This window comes from Rattus rattus, chromosome 6 (genome assembly GCF_011064425.1).
Source record: "Rattus rattus isolate New Zealand chromosome 6, Rrattus_CSIRO_v1, whole genome shotgun sequence".
Lineage (NCBI taxonomy): Eukaryota > Metazoa > Chordata > Mammalia > Rodentia > Muridae > Rattus > Rattus rattus.
This window is the reverse complement of record NC_046159.1, coordinates 127,363,708-127,384,541: the sequence shown is the minus strand read 5'-3', so window position 1 is coordinate 127,384,541 and position 20,834 is coordinate 127,363,708. Positions and strand designations below refer to the sequence as shown.

Below are 20,834 nucleotides of genomic sequence, written 5' to 3'. Positions count from 1 at the left end.
CATCTGCATTGTGTGATAAGATATATGGAGTATTGCTAATCAGGAAGGCTCACCCAATCCTTAATGTCTTGGGTCTTTGTATGCATGATCCATATAGACATCACTACCACCTCACATAGCTGCCTACCATTGTCAGGGGTCAAGAAGTCACTCTGATCTGTATGTCCGAAGGCCCCACCATAAGCATTCTTCTTAGAACAGAAACAACAGCAAAATGGTGTCAGCCAAGCCCCCAGGTAAGTGAACACATTTAAATCATGGAGGATACTCTGCATTTTTAGAAGTTTTCTTTCCAGGAGCCAGACCAGGGCCAGTGTTGCCTTGGGATAGTGAACATTTGGACAAGGCTGACTTACTGAGTTCATGCTTTAATACCCTGGGAAGAAATCCAATGACTTTGGTACTGATGGGATTCTGCCGGGCAGGTCTAAGTCACAATGAACCTTTGTGTAACAGTCTTTAATAACTTCACTTTACAGGGAGTTGAAATTCTATAACCCTTCCTATATGCATAGTCTAGTGGTTTCTTTTTAAATGTCTATAAAACTAACAGTCTTTTTTTTCTTTTGCTTTGAAAACAGTCAAAGCAGACTCAGAGAAAAGCACTTGCAGAGAATATCGCCCTTCTGCCATTTAGCATGTTGCTCTTTTGCTGTAGTTTTAAAATATCACTTTTAATCATTACCCCTATTTTAAATGAGTAAATTATTAATTTTAAGAGAGTACAAATATAAAACAATTTACATTAATGAGACTTTTTATTCAACTGTTATTAGTCCCGATCATTCTTGCAACCTCAAATTTCTTTACGACTTTTTTGGATATTCTTTACCAATGATAGACACAGATACTAATCTAAATCATATGTATTCCTAAATAAGCTAGTATACATTTTGAGTAAAGTCAAGTCTGAGCAGATGTCTCAGCAGTTAAGAATACTGGCCATTCTTTTAGGAACAAAGATTTGATTCTCAGGACCCACATGATACCTGATATCCTCTATAACTCCTGTTACAGGTTATGTGGTGCCCTCCTGTGGCCTCTGCTTGCAGCAGAAACACCTATGTCACCCAGACAGACAGATAGACAAAACAGCCATACATATAAAATAATCTTCTAATTTAAAAAAGTACATAATTTCCAGATTTATAAAAGAAATATTTGCTGTGTAGGGATGAGGGCAAACATGTGACATGGTTAGCATGTGATTGTCACTGCCTGCATATAAAGGGTGGGGGACAATTCTGAGGAATCAGTTCTCTTTCTACTATGTAGATTCAGAGCTGTAACAGAGCTCATTATGTTTGGTAGCAATTGCTATTGCCTAATGAACCATTTCACTAGTATCCACCACTACCTATTTTTTCTTCAGTTACATAGTTTGTCTCTTAAATATCTCACTGCCTTCTCCAGATACCTAAATTTCTATCAAAGCTACTTTACTCGATCTAAGAATTTACCTTTGTTACGTTTTTAATCTCTATAATGTACAAGGAGAAGAGAAGCAGAAAGAAGACAGTAGGCCCTCACTAATGTCCTCGGTGGGCCTAAGGCAGGCAGCTACATGAGCATGTGAGGTGTCTCAGAGCACCGGGATGAGAACGGAATGAGCTAATGTACATTCTGGGCCACCAAGAGATGGTCTTAGCCCAAGGCCTATCTGTTTTGAAATCATCTCCAAGAGACTCTGTAGCTGCCTATCTATTGGAGGCTGTTTGTCACCCTCAAGTGGATACTGGCTTTCGTTCTTCACTGCCAATTCAGCTTAACATACTTAAGAGTGTGTAATTTAATTTCAAACTGCAACTTCATCAGTCAAAAGTATAAATAAAATTCTGTCACTTAGTATTTACATTAACCTCATTAGTCACATTTATGGTCTAACAATAGAATCTATCGTACATTGCAAACAATAATATGCCAGTGTAACAGTATAATATAAAACACAGAGAACAAGTACGAGCAAGAGTTTCAGTCTCTTTTCTCATTACTTAGTCCTTGGGAAAGGCACCCCACTTTGGATAATATTGTTCTAGACCTGAAATCTTGGTTCCAAAATGTTTTTTGCACATAGCCATGTGCCTCTGAAGCCTTCCGTCTTCTGCAATAACACCCTCCCAGTTGAATCATTCCTATTGAATGCGTCTGCACAGCTGCAGCTCTCTGCAGAAGCCTTACCAGCATCTCTGAAAGAAAGGCTGTTTCTTAAAACATTATAACATATTTTAAACACACACAAAGAGTCTTTAAATGCACACTGATTTCCTCACACTGACCTAAATTCCTCCAAGTGCAGTTTGAGGCTTCTGTATGCTGATTTGTCAATAGTGGGAAGGAAAAACATCTGCTGCTATTCTGTGCCTGTGATTTCTTCAAACGCATGAATGTCACTATTATGTGAAATGGCCACTTGTCTGATTTAAGGCATTTATTAATTGACTGTTGGTGTCCCAGTGTATTTGGATGAGCAGAAGGATAGAATCATTGGGACTCAAATCTCCCAAAGACCTATAACTATTTAAGGAAATGAATGCTCTCTGATTGTTTCAGTGATTCTGCAGGAAGCCTGTGAATATGGCCCGAGTGCTCAGTCAATTTTGCAAAGCTGTGATGTTAGACAGGCACGTTGGCCCAGTCAGCTCCACTCCAGTCACAAAGAGGCAGACATTCTTCAGACTCCAGGTGACTGCGAAGGGATTAACTACGAGAGCTGCCACTGTTTGATTCTGCCATCATTACTTAGATCATGCTTGTAATTCACAGGATCATGAGTCTCTCACACAAGCCTCTGGGCTATGAAAATGACCCCCTCCAAGATTAGCAGCCTTTCCACAGTCTCCTCTGCCTTTGAGACTGATCCAGAGCAAAACCGATATCTTTTCATATGTCAATCCCTTTAGAGTGTGTCCTCCAAGGGATCAGCAAGGCTCTCTGGGATTAGGTTTAGCATATTTAGGAGCATATATAATGTAAAATTGTTAGGCAATTTGTGTGAAAGTAGGCAAAATTCAGAGATCTGCAACTTCATAAAAGTACGTTATCACAGTGTTCTTTGAAAAGTTTTGCCAAGTATATTCTATTCTGTTTTCTTAAATAAAAGTTATATATTTAACTGATGTCAGTATGCCATATGCTCAAACAAAAATGATTGCAATTTACTTTGAAAATTTCACTGAGTAAAACGTTATCCATGTTTAATATAATGAAGGTGATTGTGAGAATGGATGCAACCATTAAGGAAAAGCTACTTGGTAAGAAGTAGGTTGGAGTGGAAGGTAACATCCCAGAGAAACCTTTCTAAAACCAATGGGAAGTGTTTGATGAGTGCTTTATATGTTTTAAATAGTGTCTGTCCCTTCACCTGCTGCTGGAAATTTTCAGGGCACAAAGAAGAAATCTGGGAAGCCATGCACCAAGTCCTCAGCTCCTTGCTTGGAGCAAGACTTTCATGCCTGCGTCTGATATGGAAGCAATAACGTCAGACCAGAGCACCCAGCAGAGACAGCTGTGAAAAGAAAGGGGCCAAAGCAATCAGGTGAGCCTTGCAAGGAGACATGTCAATAAGACAAAAACTGATTTTCTTTTCTGCATGGTATAGGGAATCTGGGAAAGAGACTGTCTAATATTTCAAGTATTCAGATACAGTGGTTCATTTTACCTATGAAGATGGGTAAAATCTTACAAGACCCATAGGAAAATAGTGCATCATATCAGTTTGAATGTATTTGATCATAGTGTGTTTATGAGATTATAGCTCATTTGAAGTTCAATTTACAGACAAAGACTCCTTATTCGGTAAGGACCTTGTTCTAATCTCCAAGATGTGGTAGAAATTAAATGTAAAAAGGAGACTAAGTCAGTGAGTGTAATCATTATTAATAATAACTAAGAATACAGAAAGATATAGCATACTACTTATAAGTAAACATATGTACAGTTTTCTGTCACTTCTTTTTATTTTATTATGATATCATTTGAATTAGAATGTGATCACCATGACCTAAGAAAAACTTTTAAAATGGAAAAACTGGGGAGGGGGCAGGGGTCTTATGGTTTCAGAAGTCTCAGTTCATGGCTGGCAGTCTCTTTTCTGTTCTGTTTGGGGGCAGAATGCCATGCCAGGAACACATGGAGAAACAAAAGACCTCACCTCATGCCAGATAGGAAACAGAAAGAACAGGGATGAATAGAACCTTCTATGTCCCTGTCCAGACACTATTTCCCCAGATAAGTCAACTGCCTAAACTTTCACCCTCCTCTCCAAAGAGTGCCACCAGCTGGTGACCATACCGCAATATATGAGGCAGTGTGGACAGTTCAAATTCAAACCATAGGATGTATCTATTGTCTCACTATTCTGATGTTGAGGGATAGAGCATATTTGTCAAAAAATGTTTATTTAGTTAAGCATTCTTGCACTTCATTCTTATTTAATTATGAAATATGTATTCTTATTTAGTAGGAACAGAGTAAGATAATAGAAGACCACCAATGTACTCTTTAGAGTTATAGCTGAAACCATTCTGTCCAATACATAAAATCGATCAGATGTCATCAAAATACTACCTTTACATTTAAATTGAGAAATATCTTTCTCCCTCTGTGTGTGAGTGATGTTTTGTGTGTGTGTGTGTGTGTGTGTGTGTGAATGTTTATTTGCATGATACGATGCACATACTGAGGTTAGAAGACAAGGTAAGATGTCATACCTACTTTCTGTGTTATCTGACAAGGGCTCTCCTTATTGTCTATTGATCATGGGTCAGAAGAACTGTCCCATGAACCTCTAGAGATTCTGGAGTCTCCACCTCATTCCCACAATAGAATTGCTGGTAGATATTTGCCACTACAGCTGGCTTATATGGGTTCTAGCACCCATACGAAGATCTTCACACTTACATAGCAAGTGTTTTCCTCATTGAGCCACATATCAAACCAAAGTTTTGTGTTTCAAGTTGAACATATTTTTCATTCCAAAACAATCAAATTTTTACAACTAAGATATATGTATGTAAGACTCTCTGTTGACCTATGCACACATATTCACCTGCTGAAAGGTACATCTGGGCTTCCAATTATATTTATGTAATCCAGCCATACTGATATAAGTAAGTCTAGTTTATTCAAGTGCACGCTATTCTATCAGATTTGTTTATCCACCCCCCCTTGAATGGAACATGTTGAGTCCACATCTTCATACTATAGCAGATTTCCTAAGTGAGTTCTATCAGTTTCTTTTTTGCATGTGTCATAATGTTTCCAATATAAACAGAAAAAATAAGTGTGTTCATCTTGAACATGTAAACATCTTAAGTGGTGTGATATTGTTCTCAAGAGAGGATGTACTAACCTATTACCTATCACTGGTATTTTATGACTTCACATTTTCCATTATCTCTACCATAGTTCCAGTTTTAAATATTTGCAATTTGTGACCTTTAAATATTTGTCAGGGTGTTTCACTGGCGCCTGTGTTTGTTTTCTAATCGTGCCCTAACACAACTGCAAATAACCCAGGTTTGCTACGTCCCAGTTCTGGAGGGCAGATGTGTATTAGATGTGTAATTCCTCTAGTATCCAAAAAGCTGCAGAGTGCTTTTGAATGCAGAGGTCTTGTTGAGGGCTTGTCAGGTAATGATTTTCTTTCCTCCCTAGTTTCATCATACTACTTCATTCCTGGGTTCCTGGTCCTTCATCTTCAAAGCTGGCACTGTGACATCTTCAAATTCTTGACTCCGATATCCTTTCTTCTTCCATCTATAAAAGCCCTTGCGATTACACACTTCTTAGACAAATAATCCCAGATCATCTCCTTATCTGAAGGGCAACTGAGTTCCACTTGTGCCCTTATTTGCTCTTTGCACTGTACTTTTACATAGTTGCAGGTCCCGAGTACAACTTTAGAGAGTGAATCCTTTGCTTATCATCAGGTTGAATTGCATATTGTCATGTTTACAATTGATGCTAAATATTTTCAAATGTTTATTCACACTTTGGATTTTATTTATGGAGCCCCACAATTTTAGCATTGAAGAATGTTTGTTTGTTTTTGTTTTATTTTACAGGAACTAACAAACTTCTCTTCAATTTCATGACTCAAGTCTGTTGTAAATTAAGTGCATTTTGGAAAAGTTCCCCAAGTCGGTGAATTCCTTGTCCTTTCCTGTGACTATGTGTAATTGAGAAGTGTCATTGCTGCTAATATTAGTGTGGAAATGTCATTAAATTTACACCTCCTGAGTTACAGTTTTGGTGGCTCATAGAATCCTTTCTACCTTGAAGTTGTCACCATTATTTTAAACTGTTATATAAAGTGCAGATTATTCTTGCATGGTCCAGAAAGGTTGTGTTCTTTTTCATTAATCCTAGTGGTTTTACGTAAATTCTCTTTGATTCCCAAGGTAGACACAGTATCTTCAAATAAGGAAAAGTTTTGCTTTTTTCTCCAGGACTTGCATGTTTTCATTCTTCATTGTACTGTCTGGATTCTCAAGTGAATCACTGAATAAAATTGTCAATAAAGGCATTTTAAATTGCTTTTTTGACATTCAGTAATTATTTCTAAAATTTTATTACTGAGAATAGAGTTCCTAAAAGCCTCTGGTAAAAGTCTTTAGAACTTCTTACAATGTTAATAATTTATTCCTATTCTAATTTAGTAACAGTTTTATTTTAGGTAAATACTGAATTTTAGTAAATGATCAACTAGATTCATATTATAAAGTTACATTCAAAGACAAATGTGAATTAATTATCTTTTTCAATAGCCATGCCATTTTATTTAAATTCACATCTATTTTGTTTTTAGGTACCAAATAATAAAATGTGTAGGATTGTGAAAATAATGAATAAAATCGTTCGTGGAACCTGGACTTACACTGGAGGTAGGAAAAAAGAAAAGCAGTCAGTTCAGACGTACCCACAAGATATTCCAATATATTTCCAGTGAAAGGGGCAAACACTGAGACTTCTAAATGCCCTAGGAAGAGTTGCTACTACTGAAAATATACCTGCTCAGACTGGGAACATACCAGACGTAAGAAGGTCACATTAACCATTCAAGAGAAATGTACCTGTCCTTTTCCCCACAGACCTTCATTCAATTGTTAGGGAAGCTTTAGCTATTAGTGTTTCCCATCTATACACATACAAACACACAAGACACATACAAACATAGGGAGGCAGGCATGCATGCACATACACTCACACACACACACACACACACATACACACACACACACATACACACACACACACACACACACACACACACACACACACACCTACCTTTATTTTCAGTGCATAACCAGGTAAATCACAGCTGGTTTTAGGAATACGAGTTACCAAGCACTGTGCTTTGATAATCTTGAAGACCAAGTTGTGTTCCCTCTTCAAATTATCTCACCATTCACATGCTGTGAAATGAAAGGATCTACTGCACAGACTTAGATGTTTAAAAATATGAGATATTCTTATGAATTTCAAAGTATTTTCTAGAATTCTACTTTGAACTTAACTTTATAATAGAACTTTGGATGTTTGCTCTTGGACATTAGTTGAAAGTTACTACTGATAGCATGAAGGGACACATTCAAAGTTAATTGCTGTCCTCCAACTATCTTGATGGTTACTATACTATGGTGCCCTTTTGTTTCTTGTACATTAATATTACATGGTTACAAGATATCTAATAAATGCTAGCATCTTTTGTATGTCTATTTTATAAGATAATTGGCAAGGTAGACACTGGGAGGACTAAAACATGCAAGGAAAGAAGGAATGGATGGATTTAATTTTGGAGGGATAGGAGAAGAGGAGAGAAGGGTCCTGATGATTTAAATAGTAAGTAGCACTCAGTCTGAAGATAAGGAAATAAGGGTTTCATAAGAAATCACACACGACTCCTGGCCCGTATTAAATGTGGTATGAACCAGCTAGTTAGCAGTCGCAGAGGTGTCCGCCCTACTTTTCCCAGCTTCTGCTACTGGAATTATCACTGTTACTGACAGAAGCCTTGTAGTCTTTTGCCAGAAGGCAGACAAGTCAGGGAGCAGCACTCAAAGTGATTGCACATTCTTTCTTGCAAGCTGTGACAAGAGCTGATCAGTGCTGCCAGGGCAACCTATGCAGACCATCACTGCCCCCTTGTTTCCTAGAGAATACAAGATGCCTTGAATTCTCAGAAGAGTGCTGACATAAATCGGTTGTGCTAAATAAGAACGAGCGCATGTCTACCCATTACAGTCTGAGAGTGCAAGCCATTCATATCTTTGACTATGTCTAACAATTATTTATTAAGTGAATAAACTACCCCTTAAAAGAGGCACTAATAAAAAGTTAATGCAATTGTATAAGTTAACAACTCTTACTATATCTTAATGGAATATTTCAAGTCAGTATAAAAAAATACCAGATTGAGATTCAGCTTCCATTTTTATATTGTGTACAGATGAAGTTATATTAATAAATATTTCCCTTTGTTAATTAAGGAACAACACATCAGTAAGGAAATCAAACAGAATACTGCAAAGGTGTCTTTTCATAACCGTAAACAGTCACCTGAAAATCACAGCACCAAAAAAAGTGAAGAATAAGGCACTGATTTTTGTACAGGTCTCTTGCTTAAGAAAAAAAGAAAAAAAAATATTTAACTGTGGGCTTTACCTTAAAAGCCATTGTAATATGTTTCTAATATGGTACTAACTAAGAAATTTAACTAAAATCATCTCAAGTCTATCTGCACTGTCAAAATATTATTTTTCAGTCTTGATAGGACATTGTTTTAGTCTGCTTAAAATGCTATAACAAAGAGCCACAGATTAAAAAACAGAATTTCTGATAATTCAAAGTATCAGCCAACTGTTGAGTATGTTCCTTCTGGCTGCAGATAACTATACAACACAAAGGATAGCAGAGATTAGTCCCTGTCCGTGTTCTTTCTTATTACTAGGGCATTAGTCTGACTCATGAGATTCTTGCTCTCATGACCTCATTAATTTCTTGAAACCCCAACTCAAAATACCACTATGTCAAGGATTAGTGTAAAACACATATATTTTGCAGATACACAGAACAATAGGTCATAGAATTGATGTAATAATAAATGGAAAAATAAACCATTGTAGTCAAACAAATTGAATTGAAAAATAACCTCTCCATTGAGTAGAGGAAGGCTACTGATATTTTGAAGTTAATTTTATATCCACTCACTTTGCTGAAGTTGATTATCAGGTTTAGGAGTACTCTGGTGGAATTTTTGGGGTCACTTAACTATTTTAACATATCATCTGCAAAAGATAGTATTTTTACTTCTTCCTTTCCAAATTGTAACCCTGTTATACTTCCTTGTGTTGTCTAATTACTCTGGCTAGGACTTTGAGTACTATTGAATAGGTAGGGAGAGAGTGGGTAGCCTTGTCTAGTCCTTAATTTTCATGTGATTGCTTCAAGTTTCTTTCCTTTTAATTTGAGTTGGCTACTGGTTTACTGTATATTACTTTTGCTATGTTTAGGTATGAGCCTTGAATTCCTGATATTTCAAAGACTTTTATCATGAAAGGGTGTTGAATTATGTCAAATGATTTCTCAGCATCCAATGAAATGATTATGTAGTTTTTTTTCTTTGAGTTTGTTTATATAGTAGATTAAATTGATGGATTTCCATGTATTGAACCATTCCTGCATTCTTGGGATGATGCCTACTTGATCATGATGGCTGATTGTTTTGATGCATTATTGGATTTGGTTTGTGAGAATTTTATTGAGCATTTTTTACATTGATATTCATGAATGAAATTGGTCTGAAGATCTCTTTCTTTGTTGGGTCTTTGTATAGTTTAGGTATGAGCATAATTGTGGCTTCATAGAACAAATTGGGTAGTGCTCCTTTTGTTTCTATTTTGTGGAATAGTTTAAAGAGTATTGGTATTAGGTCTTCTTTCAAGGTTTGATAGAAATCTGCACTACACCATGGAATACTACTCAACTACTAAAATCAATGACTTCATGAGATTCTTAGGCAAATAAATGGAATTAGAAAATATCAAAAAAAAAAAAGAAAATATCATCTTGAGTAAAGTAACAAAGTAACCAAAGGACACACATGGTATGCACTCTGCACTCATTGCTAAGTGGCTAGTAGCCCGAAAACTCAGAATACTGAAGATACAATTCACAGACCACATGAAGTTCACCAAGAAGGAATAACAAAGTGTGGATGCTTCAGTCCTTCTTAGAATTGGGAAGGAAACAGTCAAGGGACAAAATGTGGAGACAAAGTGTAGAGCAGAAACTGAAGGACAGGCCATCCAGAGACTGCCCCAACCTGGGGATCTATCCCATAAACAAACACCAAACCCAGACACTCTTGTGGATGCCAAGAAGTGCTTGCTGACAGGAGCCTCATATGGCTGTCTCCTCAGAGACTCTGCAAGACCCTGGCAAATATAGAGATGGTTGCTCACAGCCAATCATTGAAGTAAACATGGAGCACTGTCCCCATTGGAGGAGTTAGAGAAAGGACTGAAAGAACTGAAGCGGTTTGCATCCCATAGGAAGAACAATACCAACCAACCAGACTCCCAACTGTTCCCAAGGACTAAACCACCAGCCAAAGAATACATATGAAGGGACCCATGGCTCCAGCAGCATATGTTGCAAAGGATGGCCTTGTCAGACATCAGTCAGGAGGAGAGACCCTTGGTCTTAGGAAGGCTTGATGCCCCCGTGTAGGAAAATGCCAGGGTGGGGAGTTGGGTGCATAGGGGAGCACCCTCATAGAAGCAGAAGGAGGGAAGATGGGATAGAGGTTTCTCAGAGGGGAAAATGGGGAAGGGGATAACATTTGAAATATAAATAAATAAAATATCCAATAAAAATAAATACACAAAGGGGAAAAAAACCTCTCAATATCTATTTCATATAGTTCATTTTATAAGCATGAAATTTTTTTTACTGTATACTATGCAAAACATTTCCCTACATATACTATAACATGACAGACAATGTGGCTACAGGAAGCTTTGCAATTTTCATTTTTAGTATATAACTAGACAACATATCTTTTTTGAAAAAAAGGAATGTGGTTGAAATTCACTGATTTTTCCTAGGATTAAATGCAATCTGGGTCCATGGACTAAAACCATAATGAAGCCTATCCAGGACCAGTGTCCATTATTCATATCATCCAGGAGAAAACAGAACCTTATTTGAGAACTTAGAAAAACAGACTAATTATCATCTGGAAAAGGATTGTTTTGAACTGCTCTACAGGATTTTAGCTTACATTTAAAATGTAAAGAAAATATATGAAGTTTCATCTTTTCTAACTGCTATACAAAGTACTTAACAAATGCCAGATTAAAGAGTGAAGGTCTTGTTTAGATTCATAATCAAAAGGTATTCATCATGAAGGAGACAACAAGGCAGTGAGTCTAACAAGGATGGATGAAGGATGGTATGGCTGGTCACACCGTGTTCACATCATAAAGTAAAAACACCACTTGTTTTTCCCATTTTGTTCACTCTATAACTTTGCATTGTCCTTTCCAAATGAAGGGTAAGTCTTCATCATAATCACACCTTTCTCAAAAAGTTATCTCAGACATTTCCAGTGGTATTTCTCTTCACAAAATTTAATGCCCTCATACTGACAATCAAGTTTACCCATCACAATAACAAAAAATGTAAAGATAATTTTATTGGAGTTCATTAATTACACACAGGATTAAGTTTCATAAAGACATTTTACATCAATTTTTCATTTCTTGATCATATACAACCATGCACAATATTTCCCATCTACTCTATTTCATTTTTACTTTATGATAGTATATAAATTACTCCATGTATTTATATATGGGATTGTGAATCTAGGATTCACAAATGAGCTAACCATCTCAGTCCAGTAAGATGGCTCAGTTAACAAATTGAGTTTGATCATTGGAAAGGACAAATTCTTGACCAAAAATCACAGGAAAACCTCTTCTCTACCATAACAATAATAATAATAATAATAATAATAATAATAATAATAATAATAATAATAATGCAAGAAAAATCTCTGAGCAATGTGTCAGTTTGAATGAGAATGTCCCCCAAAGCTCACATATGAGAAAACTTGCGCCCAAGTGGGTGAAAGCATTTGGGAAGGATTGGCCTAGTTGGAAGGTGTGGCCTGGTTGGAGTAGGTGTGGACTTGTTTGAGTTGTTATGCCACTGGAGCTGGGCTTTGAGGTTTCAAATACTCATGCCAGGTCCAGTCTTTCTTGGCCCACAATTTGCAGATCATTGTGACCTTTTATCTACTGCTCCATTACCATGCCTACCGCCCTTGCACCATAGTTCCTGTCATGATGAAATGGACTAACTCCCTGGAACTCTAAGCTAGCCCAAATTAAGTGCTTTCTTTTAAGTTGCCTTGATCATGCTTTCTCTTCGCAAGTACAACAGAATCTAGAACATGAAAATGAATGTATTAAGCTTACTTGTGAAAGTCATTTCAACATGTTCTGTGCATATAAAACTGACGATGTCATACCTTTAGTATATAACATTTTATCTAATTATAGTTCAACAAGGACAACAGAAACAAAATTTAAGTGCAGAATTAAACAAACTTGAAGTTGTTACCAATAAAATGTTGGCTATTGCCTCTTCTTTTCATCTATAATTTCAGTAAAAGTCACTGCTTAAACTGGAAGATGTGATTGAGACTGTGCACAATTAACAGTGTCTTGAAGGTTGCCTCATAAAATGCTTTATAATTACAAAAGTCTCTTAGCATGAAAACAATCGATTGCTGGCACCTGAAATTTAAGCAAAATTACACAGCTGTCTTTTAAACTATTGTTAAATTGCTTTTTATTTACAATAGGGAATGAAAACTTACTGCAAATAATTGTATTTTATAAATCAGGATACCTAATTTATGTCATAACCAATAAAAAAGTACCAATAACTGGCTATTGGTACCAATACTTTCTTCCCATAAACAGATATGAAGTAAACACTGAGCATTAAACAGTACAGGAAAATATAGAACTTTTATTTTATGAATGATACTTGCAATGTATTCTAAGTTAAAATACTGTGTGCATGACTGTGATCCTGAGTTCATAACTTGTTCATATAAAATTAAGCCCATGAGGGTGATTTAAGAAATCCAACCACTCAATAAAATATGCTTCCTCATTTGAATAATTCACTTTTATATCTTGCTGCAGTTATCTGGCAGTTTTTCATTTTCCTGCTCCTAGCCTGGCTATTATCAAAAGTTATTTACCTTTGAAACTTATATCATTAAGATGCAGAACATCTACACTGAAAACAGAAACTCTGGTTAGCAAAATGGACTCTGGTCCTTTTATTCATTTATTTTAATATTTTTATTTTATTTTAAATTGAAATATAATTTTACCATTTTCTACTTCTCTTTCTTCCCTCCAAATCTTTCCATGCACACTACCCCATTGCTTTCTTTCAAATTATGTCCTCATTTCTTTTGTCGCTTCTATACATTCTTCATGTCATATATTATATATTCCTAAATATATAACCATGACCTTCTTAGTCCAAGTAATGTTACTTTTACTTATATGTATACAATTACATGGCTGAACACTTGGTACTGGAAAATGAAGTGGGAGTTTTTTCTCCATGGAAGACTATTTTTCCTACTTTCCCTCTTAAATGTTAAATGTTTTTTTCTTAAAAAAATTTTTTGGTGCCATCCTTGTTCAAGTCTTGTTTAGGTAGCTAGGTTGATGAAAGCTCATGGATATAACTTGTCTGACATTCCTTAAGGACCAAATATTACAGAAAACTTCCTATTTCTATTAATCATTCTGACATCTTTTAACACTATGATCCCTAAACTTTAAGTGTAGGAGTTGTACTGTAGATTGGGATATACCATTGAGGCCGTGTAGCATATGATTACTATTTCTCTGTAGCTTTCAGTGGTCTTAGTTTTCTGTAATGGTGAAAGTCTGTTGAAAAATATGTTTCTTTGATAGTGGTGAGGCTTGTATTTATTTCTGAGTATAAGGAAAATATATAGACTACAGTTAGTGGTTATGCAGTTTGAGTAAAGTGGCAGGATCTTCCAGGATCCATGACATCATTAGACCTTGGCTAGATTTCCAGTACCAAGTATGATTTTCCTGTTGGGCCTTAAGTTCAATTAGAAAAACATTGGCTACTACCAAGGTATAAGTGTCACTACTGATACAATAACAATATTAATTTTAGTTCACAGGCATCAAGTAGAGTAATATTGTTAGTTGTTTATCCTTGGTAAATGCTTGCATTTTGCCCTATGTTGCCATGAAACTTAGTTTTCAAGGAAAAGGCTTTCAGGTCAGAACTAGCTCAGATCTTCTAGGTCCTATATTCAAAGGACATGGTGTCTTCAACAATAGGGACTTGATTTCCACTTTTAGGAGAATTGTTTTTGCAGTCTCTTGAATAACCTGTACCAACAACTCAAAAGGGTGATTCTCATTCCTCCATTGATGTTTTTGTTAGGGGGTCTGTGGATCTTGGCAGGAGCATTGCCAGGCCAGGGGAAACTTTTATTTAAACCATTATGTATAATTTATGCCTATACTATGTGTATGTATTATCTGTAATTTTAAGTGTATAAATTTACAATCCCTTATAACATTTTCAGACATCTATACTGTTATTTTACCGTCCTTCTTTATTAATTTTTTCCTTCTTCCTAAACCATTCTTCCCCACTTCCCCTTTCAAGTCAGTAGTACCCAGATATCTCTCCTCTTTCTCAAAAACCAGTTTCTGCATTTATTCCAGGTCATAAACTCATATATGGAGATTTGGAGCAAGGAGCCACAAATGACAGAGAAAATCTGTTCCTTTGGGAAAAAATGGTAAACTTAATATAAGGCCACTTAAAATTGTACATTGTTATAGAAGCCATTTAAATTCAAAACATATTAAGAGGAACTAAGATAATTTTACCCAGAAATCAATCATCTTAATATGTTCAGTAATCGTAAATATGAAACTTTCAAGCTAAAATGAAAATTCTATTTTGAAAATTTTGGCAAAAGTCATACTTCCAATTTTCTAGTCTGTTTTTTTAATATTCCATTTAAATATTCTGCATATTCTTTCTAGATTTGTTCTCATTTTTTTGTTTTATTGTTTTATGAATTTGTGTGGTTTTTGTTTGTTTGGTTGGTTGGTTGGTTAGTTTTGATTTCTTTTTATGTTTATGAGATAGGTTTTTATTAAGTAGTTCTGGGTGACCTGGAATTTTCCACAAAGAATAAACTAATGTTGAACTCACAGACTTCAAGCCTGCCTGAAGCTCCTGGATGTTGAGATTAAAGGTGTGACTATCATACATCATATATCTTCTCCTTATATTATTTTTTATTCTCTGACAACTTTGAACACATATATCATAAATCCTGAATGGTCATACTGATTCCCCTACCCTCTGTATTCTTCCCCAATCTTCCAAATCTCCCTCCTCACACAAAGCCCTCATCTTACTTTTTATATTTTGTTGTTATTGCTGCCTTTGGTTTTGTTCTTATTCATACTTTTGCTTGTGACCTACCAGATGTAACCAGGGATGCTATAAATCACATGTGTGTGAAGTTGTTTATGAGAACATGAGTAATTAATTATTGGCTATTTCATGAGCAGCCTAACATAGACACTAGTTTCCTGTGAAGAGCTAAGATGAAGAGCCTTTTCTTATCTATGAGTGAATGTTTATAGATTAAGTCTTATATACATTTATTATGTAGGGAATATCAGCTACTCTGCACTTATAAGTGCAATATCCATTACACTGTCACAGTGCAATTGGATATTAAATGCTAAGAATCATCCTGGATTCACTAAATTCACCAATTCACCAGAAATATATGTTCATTATATACAATATAAATATGAAATAAAATATATCTCAATCAATTCTAAATGGATTCTTGTACTTCTGGATTTTGTTCTTACTTCTTTGCTCTCTATAAGTCAATAAGAGTAATTTTTAAAACACTAATAACACTATGCACAAAGCTCAAGTCCAAATGGATCAAGGACCTCAACATAAAACCAGATACACTGAATCTAATAGAAGAGAAAGTGGGAAAGAGCTTTGAGCTTATTGGCAAAGGGGAAAATTTCCTAAACAGAACTCCAATGGCTCATCTCTAAGATCAAGAATTGATAAATGGGACCTCATGAAACTGGAAAGCTTCTGTAAAGCAAAGTACATAGTCAATAGGACAAATCAGAAACATACAGATTGGGGAAAAAAACTTCACTAACTTCATGTCTGATAGAGGGCTAATATCCAAAATATATAATGAACTCAAGATACTAACCACTAGAAAACCAAACAACCCAATAAAAAAGTGGGGTATAGACTTAAACTGAGAATTCACAACAGAGGAATCTCCAATGGCTGAGAAGCACTGAAAGAAATATTCAAAGTCCTTAGTGATCAGAGAAATGCAAATCAGAACAACCCTGAGATTCCAACTTACACCAGTAAGAATGACTAAGATCAAAACCTTAGGTGACAGCACATGTTGGTGAGGATGTGGAGAAAGAGGAACACTCATCCGTTGCTGTTGGAATTGCAAACTGGTGTAACTACCCTGGAAATCAATTTGGAGGTTACACAGAAAATTGGGAATAGATCTACCTAAAGATCCAGCAATACCACTTGAAAATATACCCAAAAGATGCCCCACCATGCCACAGGGGCACATGTCCCATTATGTTGACAATGGCCTTACTTGTAATAGCCAGAAGCTGGAAACAGCCCAGATGTCCCACAACAGAAGAATGTCTACAAAAATGTGGTTCATTTACACAATGATATACTACTCAGCTATTAAGAACAAGGACATCCTGAGTTTTGCAGGCAAATGGATGGAACTAGAAAATATCATCCCGTGTAAGGTAACTCAGATCCAAAAGGACATGTATAGTATGTTCTCACTAATAAGTGGATATAAGCATATATACATATATATATATACATATATATAAGCATATATACAGTGGATAGATATAGAGATAGATAGATAGATAGATAGATAGATAGATAGATAGATAGATAGATAGATAGATAGATAGACAGATAGATAGATAGATACAGTCCACAGAACTCAAAAAGGTCAACAAGCTGAAGGGTCCAAATGAGGATGCCTCAGTCCAACTTGGGAGAGAGTTGAAAGCCCACACAGAGGTGGAGAGACAGAGGATGGAAAGGGGATGGGGGTGGGGTGAGAGGGAAACATTATCTGGTCTTGGGTGGGGGAAAGGGAATGAAGCCCTGAGGGCCAGCAGAAAGAATGGAAACAGGCCACCTCAGGGGACAGGGGATGGGGAGTTTGGAGAGTGCTCTATAATGTGCCAGAGATCTGGGAAGTAAGAGGTCCTCAGGACTCAAAGTGGGGGCTAGATGAAATGCCCTACAGTGAGATGAAGGAACTTATTAAACCCACTTCCAGCAGAAAGACAGGGCCTCAAGTGAGGGGTGGATTTGCTCTCCCACAGCCATGCTCTGACCCATAATTCTTCCTGTCTGAAAGAAATGCTTGGATGGAAATAGAGAAGATTTTGAGGAAAAGAAGGTCGAGTGACAGGCTCAAATAGGTATCCAGCTCAAAGGGAGGCACCAAGACCTGATACCATTACTGAGGATATGGGAGCATTCACAAAAAGGGACCTATCATGACTGTTCTCCAAAAGAACCAACAAACAGCTGATCAAGTTAGATGCAGATGTATGCACTCAACCAATGAACAGAAGCTGCTGACCCCTCTGGTTGAATTAGGGGAAAGCTGGAAGAAGCTGAGGAGGAAGTCAAGCCTGTTGAAAGACCAGCAGCCTCAATTAACCTGGACCAGCGAGATCTCTTAGACACTGGATCACCAACCAGGCAGCAGACACCAGCTGAGATGAGGACCCCAACACATACAGCAGAGGACTCCCGGGTCTGGGTTCAATAAGAAAGATGCACCTAACCTTCAAGTGACTGGATGCCCCAGAAGATTAGAGGTCTGGTAGGGTGGGTGGGGTGGGAACATCCTTGTGGAGACGGGTGGGGGAGGATATTGTGAGTGTGTATAGGATGTGGAACATTTGGGGATGGTGGACTGGAAGGGAAATAAAATCTGGAGTGTAAAAATAAATTTAAAAATTTTAAAAATAACCCTGTTGTTGTTCGAATGATATTATAGATTCATATATTTTCATGTTTAGGGCCCACTTGATGAGCAGTCATCATTAGCGAAGGATTACAATGTGTGGCCTTGTTGGAGATATCACTTAGAGTGGCCTTTGAGGTTTTAAAAGCCCATGCCAGACCAACTGTCAGCCACCCTTATCCTCTTGATCAACCTGCTATCATCAGATCAGGATGTAGCTCTCAGACACTTCTCCAGAACCAGGATTATTTGGGTGCCCTTTGCTCCCAGGCATGATGACAGTATCTGAGAGTTACATCCAAAATTTAATGTTTTCTTTTACAAGAGTCATTTTGGTCATGGTGTCCCCTCCCAGCACTAGAACAGTGACTAACATCTTCTCACTGTTTTCAATTATCCTTAGAAAAATGAAATAAAATAATTATGACCTTGTGTGATGTGTAGGCAATGGTATTACTTTATATACTATAGTTTAAATATTGAACATCTAAATCTCCAAATTGAATTAAATTTGGTGACATTTGGAAATAATAAATCTTTAAGTAATCTTCCCGGTGGCAGGAGGTTGTGGGACTTGGAGGTTAATGAGCTTTTTTTTTTTTCCATATTTTCCCCTTCCAATGACCCATTTCATTGATTCAGGGTACAAAGTAACAAAGCCACTATGAACTGAAATTTCTAGAGCTATAATAAACTTTTTTTTATTTAAGCTGATTATCAATTATGTCAGCCATTTCATCACAGCCACAAAAATTATATGCTCCACCCGACTTATCACTTCTTTCTTGTTCCTAGTGATTACATTTCTTCAATTCAGTATACCACCTTGACCATACAGTCTTTAACTGCAGCAGTCATAGCTCTATGAATTCATAAAAGTATTTCCAAATGAGTCTAATTTAATTTGTCAGTTTTAGATAAATTAGTAAGTAATTGGTAAAGATGTGAAGAAAAGTTTGAATCTCTGTAATAGTTATCAATGCATGAAACTTACAAAAATATCAAAGATGTCGGCAATATCAACACATGGAGTGCTACTATAGATAACATACATGGTATTTCCTTTATATTTCCTAGTGGAAACCTGAGTCATTTTTTAATAATCGGATTCTTCCTAAGGTATTACGCACTTTTGTGATGTTACATATTGTTAGAGATATAGTTTCAGTGAAATAAATGTTTTCAAATCAAACAATATTATGGAGTCACTATTGGTAGTTATTCATCCCTTTGATAGATATTTGCTAATAATGAAATGCTCTATTGCTCTGTATAAGTTACATGCATTGGCAATACAGCTGGCAAGAATTAGACAGTATCTCAGGATCCAGAACGGAGATTTTCCTCAGTATGAAGTTAATTAAGCCACACAGGGGCTCCAATCCTTGAACTCGCCCTCATTAGCACCATGCTGTAACCAACCAAGCCAAATAGCCAGAGAGTCTGAAGGCCAAAGTCCCCCTATTGGCATTCTAACTCTGGTTCTCTATCAGAAATATGAGAAGAATCAGCTTTTCATATTTATCAAAAATATTAGTGAAAATCTCCTCAATTTAATTTCTCATATATTTCAAAGCCAATGTCCAAGTCATGGCTAAACCCTTTTGGACTTTAGATAAATCCTGATGGCTTGTTCTTTGAATTATACAATTTTACCAAACACTCTGTGCTTTCCCAGAAAACTCATGACAGAGATCATTTTCAGCTCAGTGTTTCTCTACCTTCCTAATGCTGTAACTCTTCCTTCCTTACATGGTGTTGTGACCACCAAACCTTAAGATTATTTTCACTGATGCTTCATAATTGTAATTTCACTACTGCTACAAATAGTAATGTAAGTATCTATCTTTTCTGATAGTCTCAGGTAACCCTTGTGAAAAGCTCATTTGACTGTAGGGGGATTGTGACCCACAGGTTGAGAACCACTCAATTAGTACATGGAGTTCATAAGATAAAGTTAAAAACACAAAATTAACTAAAAATTTATTGACCCTTTTTAAATGAAAAGGCATTATTCTAATGCTAATTATTGTAAATGTTTTTCAAACAACTATATTACATACATACAAAAGTATGATATATATACATATATATGCACTAATATGCATATGCACATGGTTGCAAATGCACAGATATTGTCACTTATGGAACACTGTCTACATACTTTCTCTGTATGCTGAGTGTAATTTATACTGCAAATAAGGTTATCATATTGACTACTTTTAATAATTTAGGACCCTGGAAAATTAATTTCATTTGTTCTGTTATAAATTTTGTGTTTAAGTAGAAAAAATACTAACCCATGATGATTGTAAGAGAAGAACAACTAATAGCACTAAAGTCATTGTTGGAATGGTTGCTGGCTGTCATCAATTCTGTTGCTGTAACTGAGCATCATGACTAAAGCAGTTCTGGAAAGAAAGAGTTTATTTGGGCTTATGCTGTCAGAAGAATAAAGTCTATCATAGTTGGCAAGATACATCAAAAGGAGAAAAAGGTTTGATAGCAGGAACAGGTATCTGGTTAATTACTTTTATTTACTCAGGAAGCAGAGTGAGTAACTCCAAAATTCAAATCCCATGACATGTTTCTGCCAGCAAAGCTCTACCTCCCGATACTTCCACAATCTTTTCAAACA

The 20,834-nt window shown here is 36.3% G+C and overlaps 1 protein-coding gene across 1 annotated transcript in view; it reads left to right on the top strand.

The window, feature by feature from the left end:
• Positions 1–214: 214 nt before the first annotated feature.
• The window catches only part of LOC116904450 (nucleolar GTP-binding protein 1-like), a 34,733-nt gene continuing 14,113 nt past the window's right edge, over positions 215–20,834 (top strand). Inside the window, 2 exon segments of the mRNA XM_032907271.1 lie at positions 215–236; positions 2,551–2,752. Coding sequence (XP_032763162.1) covers positions 215–236; positions 2,551–2,752 — 224 coding nt within the window.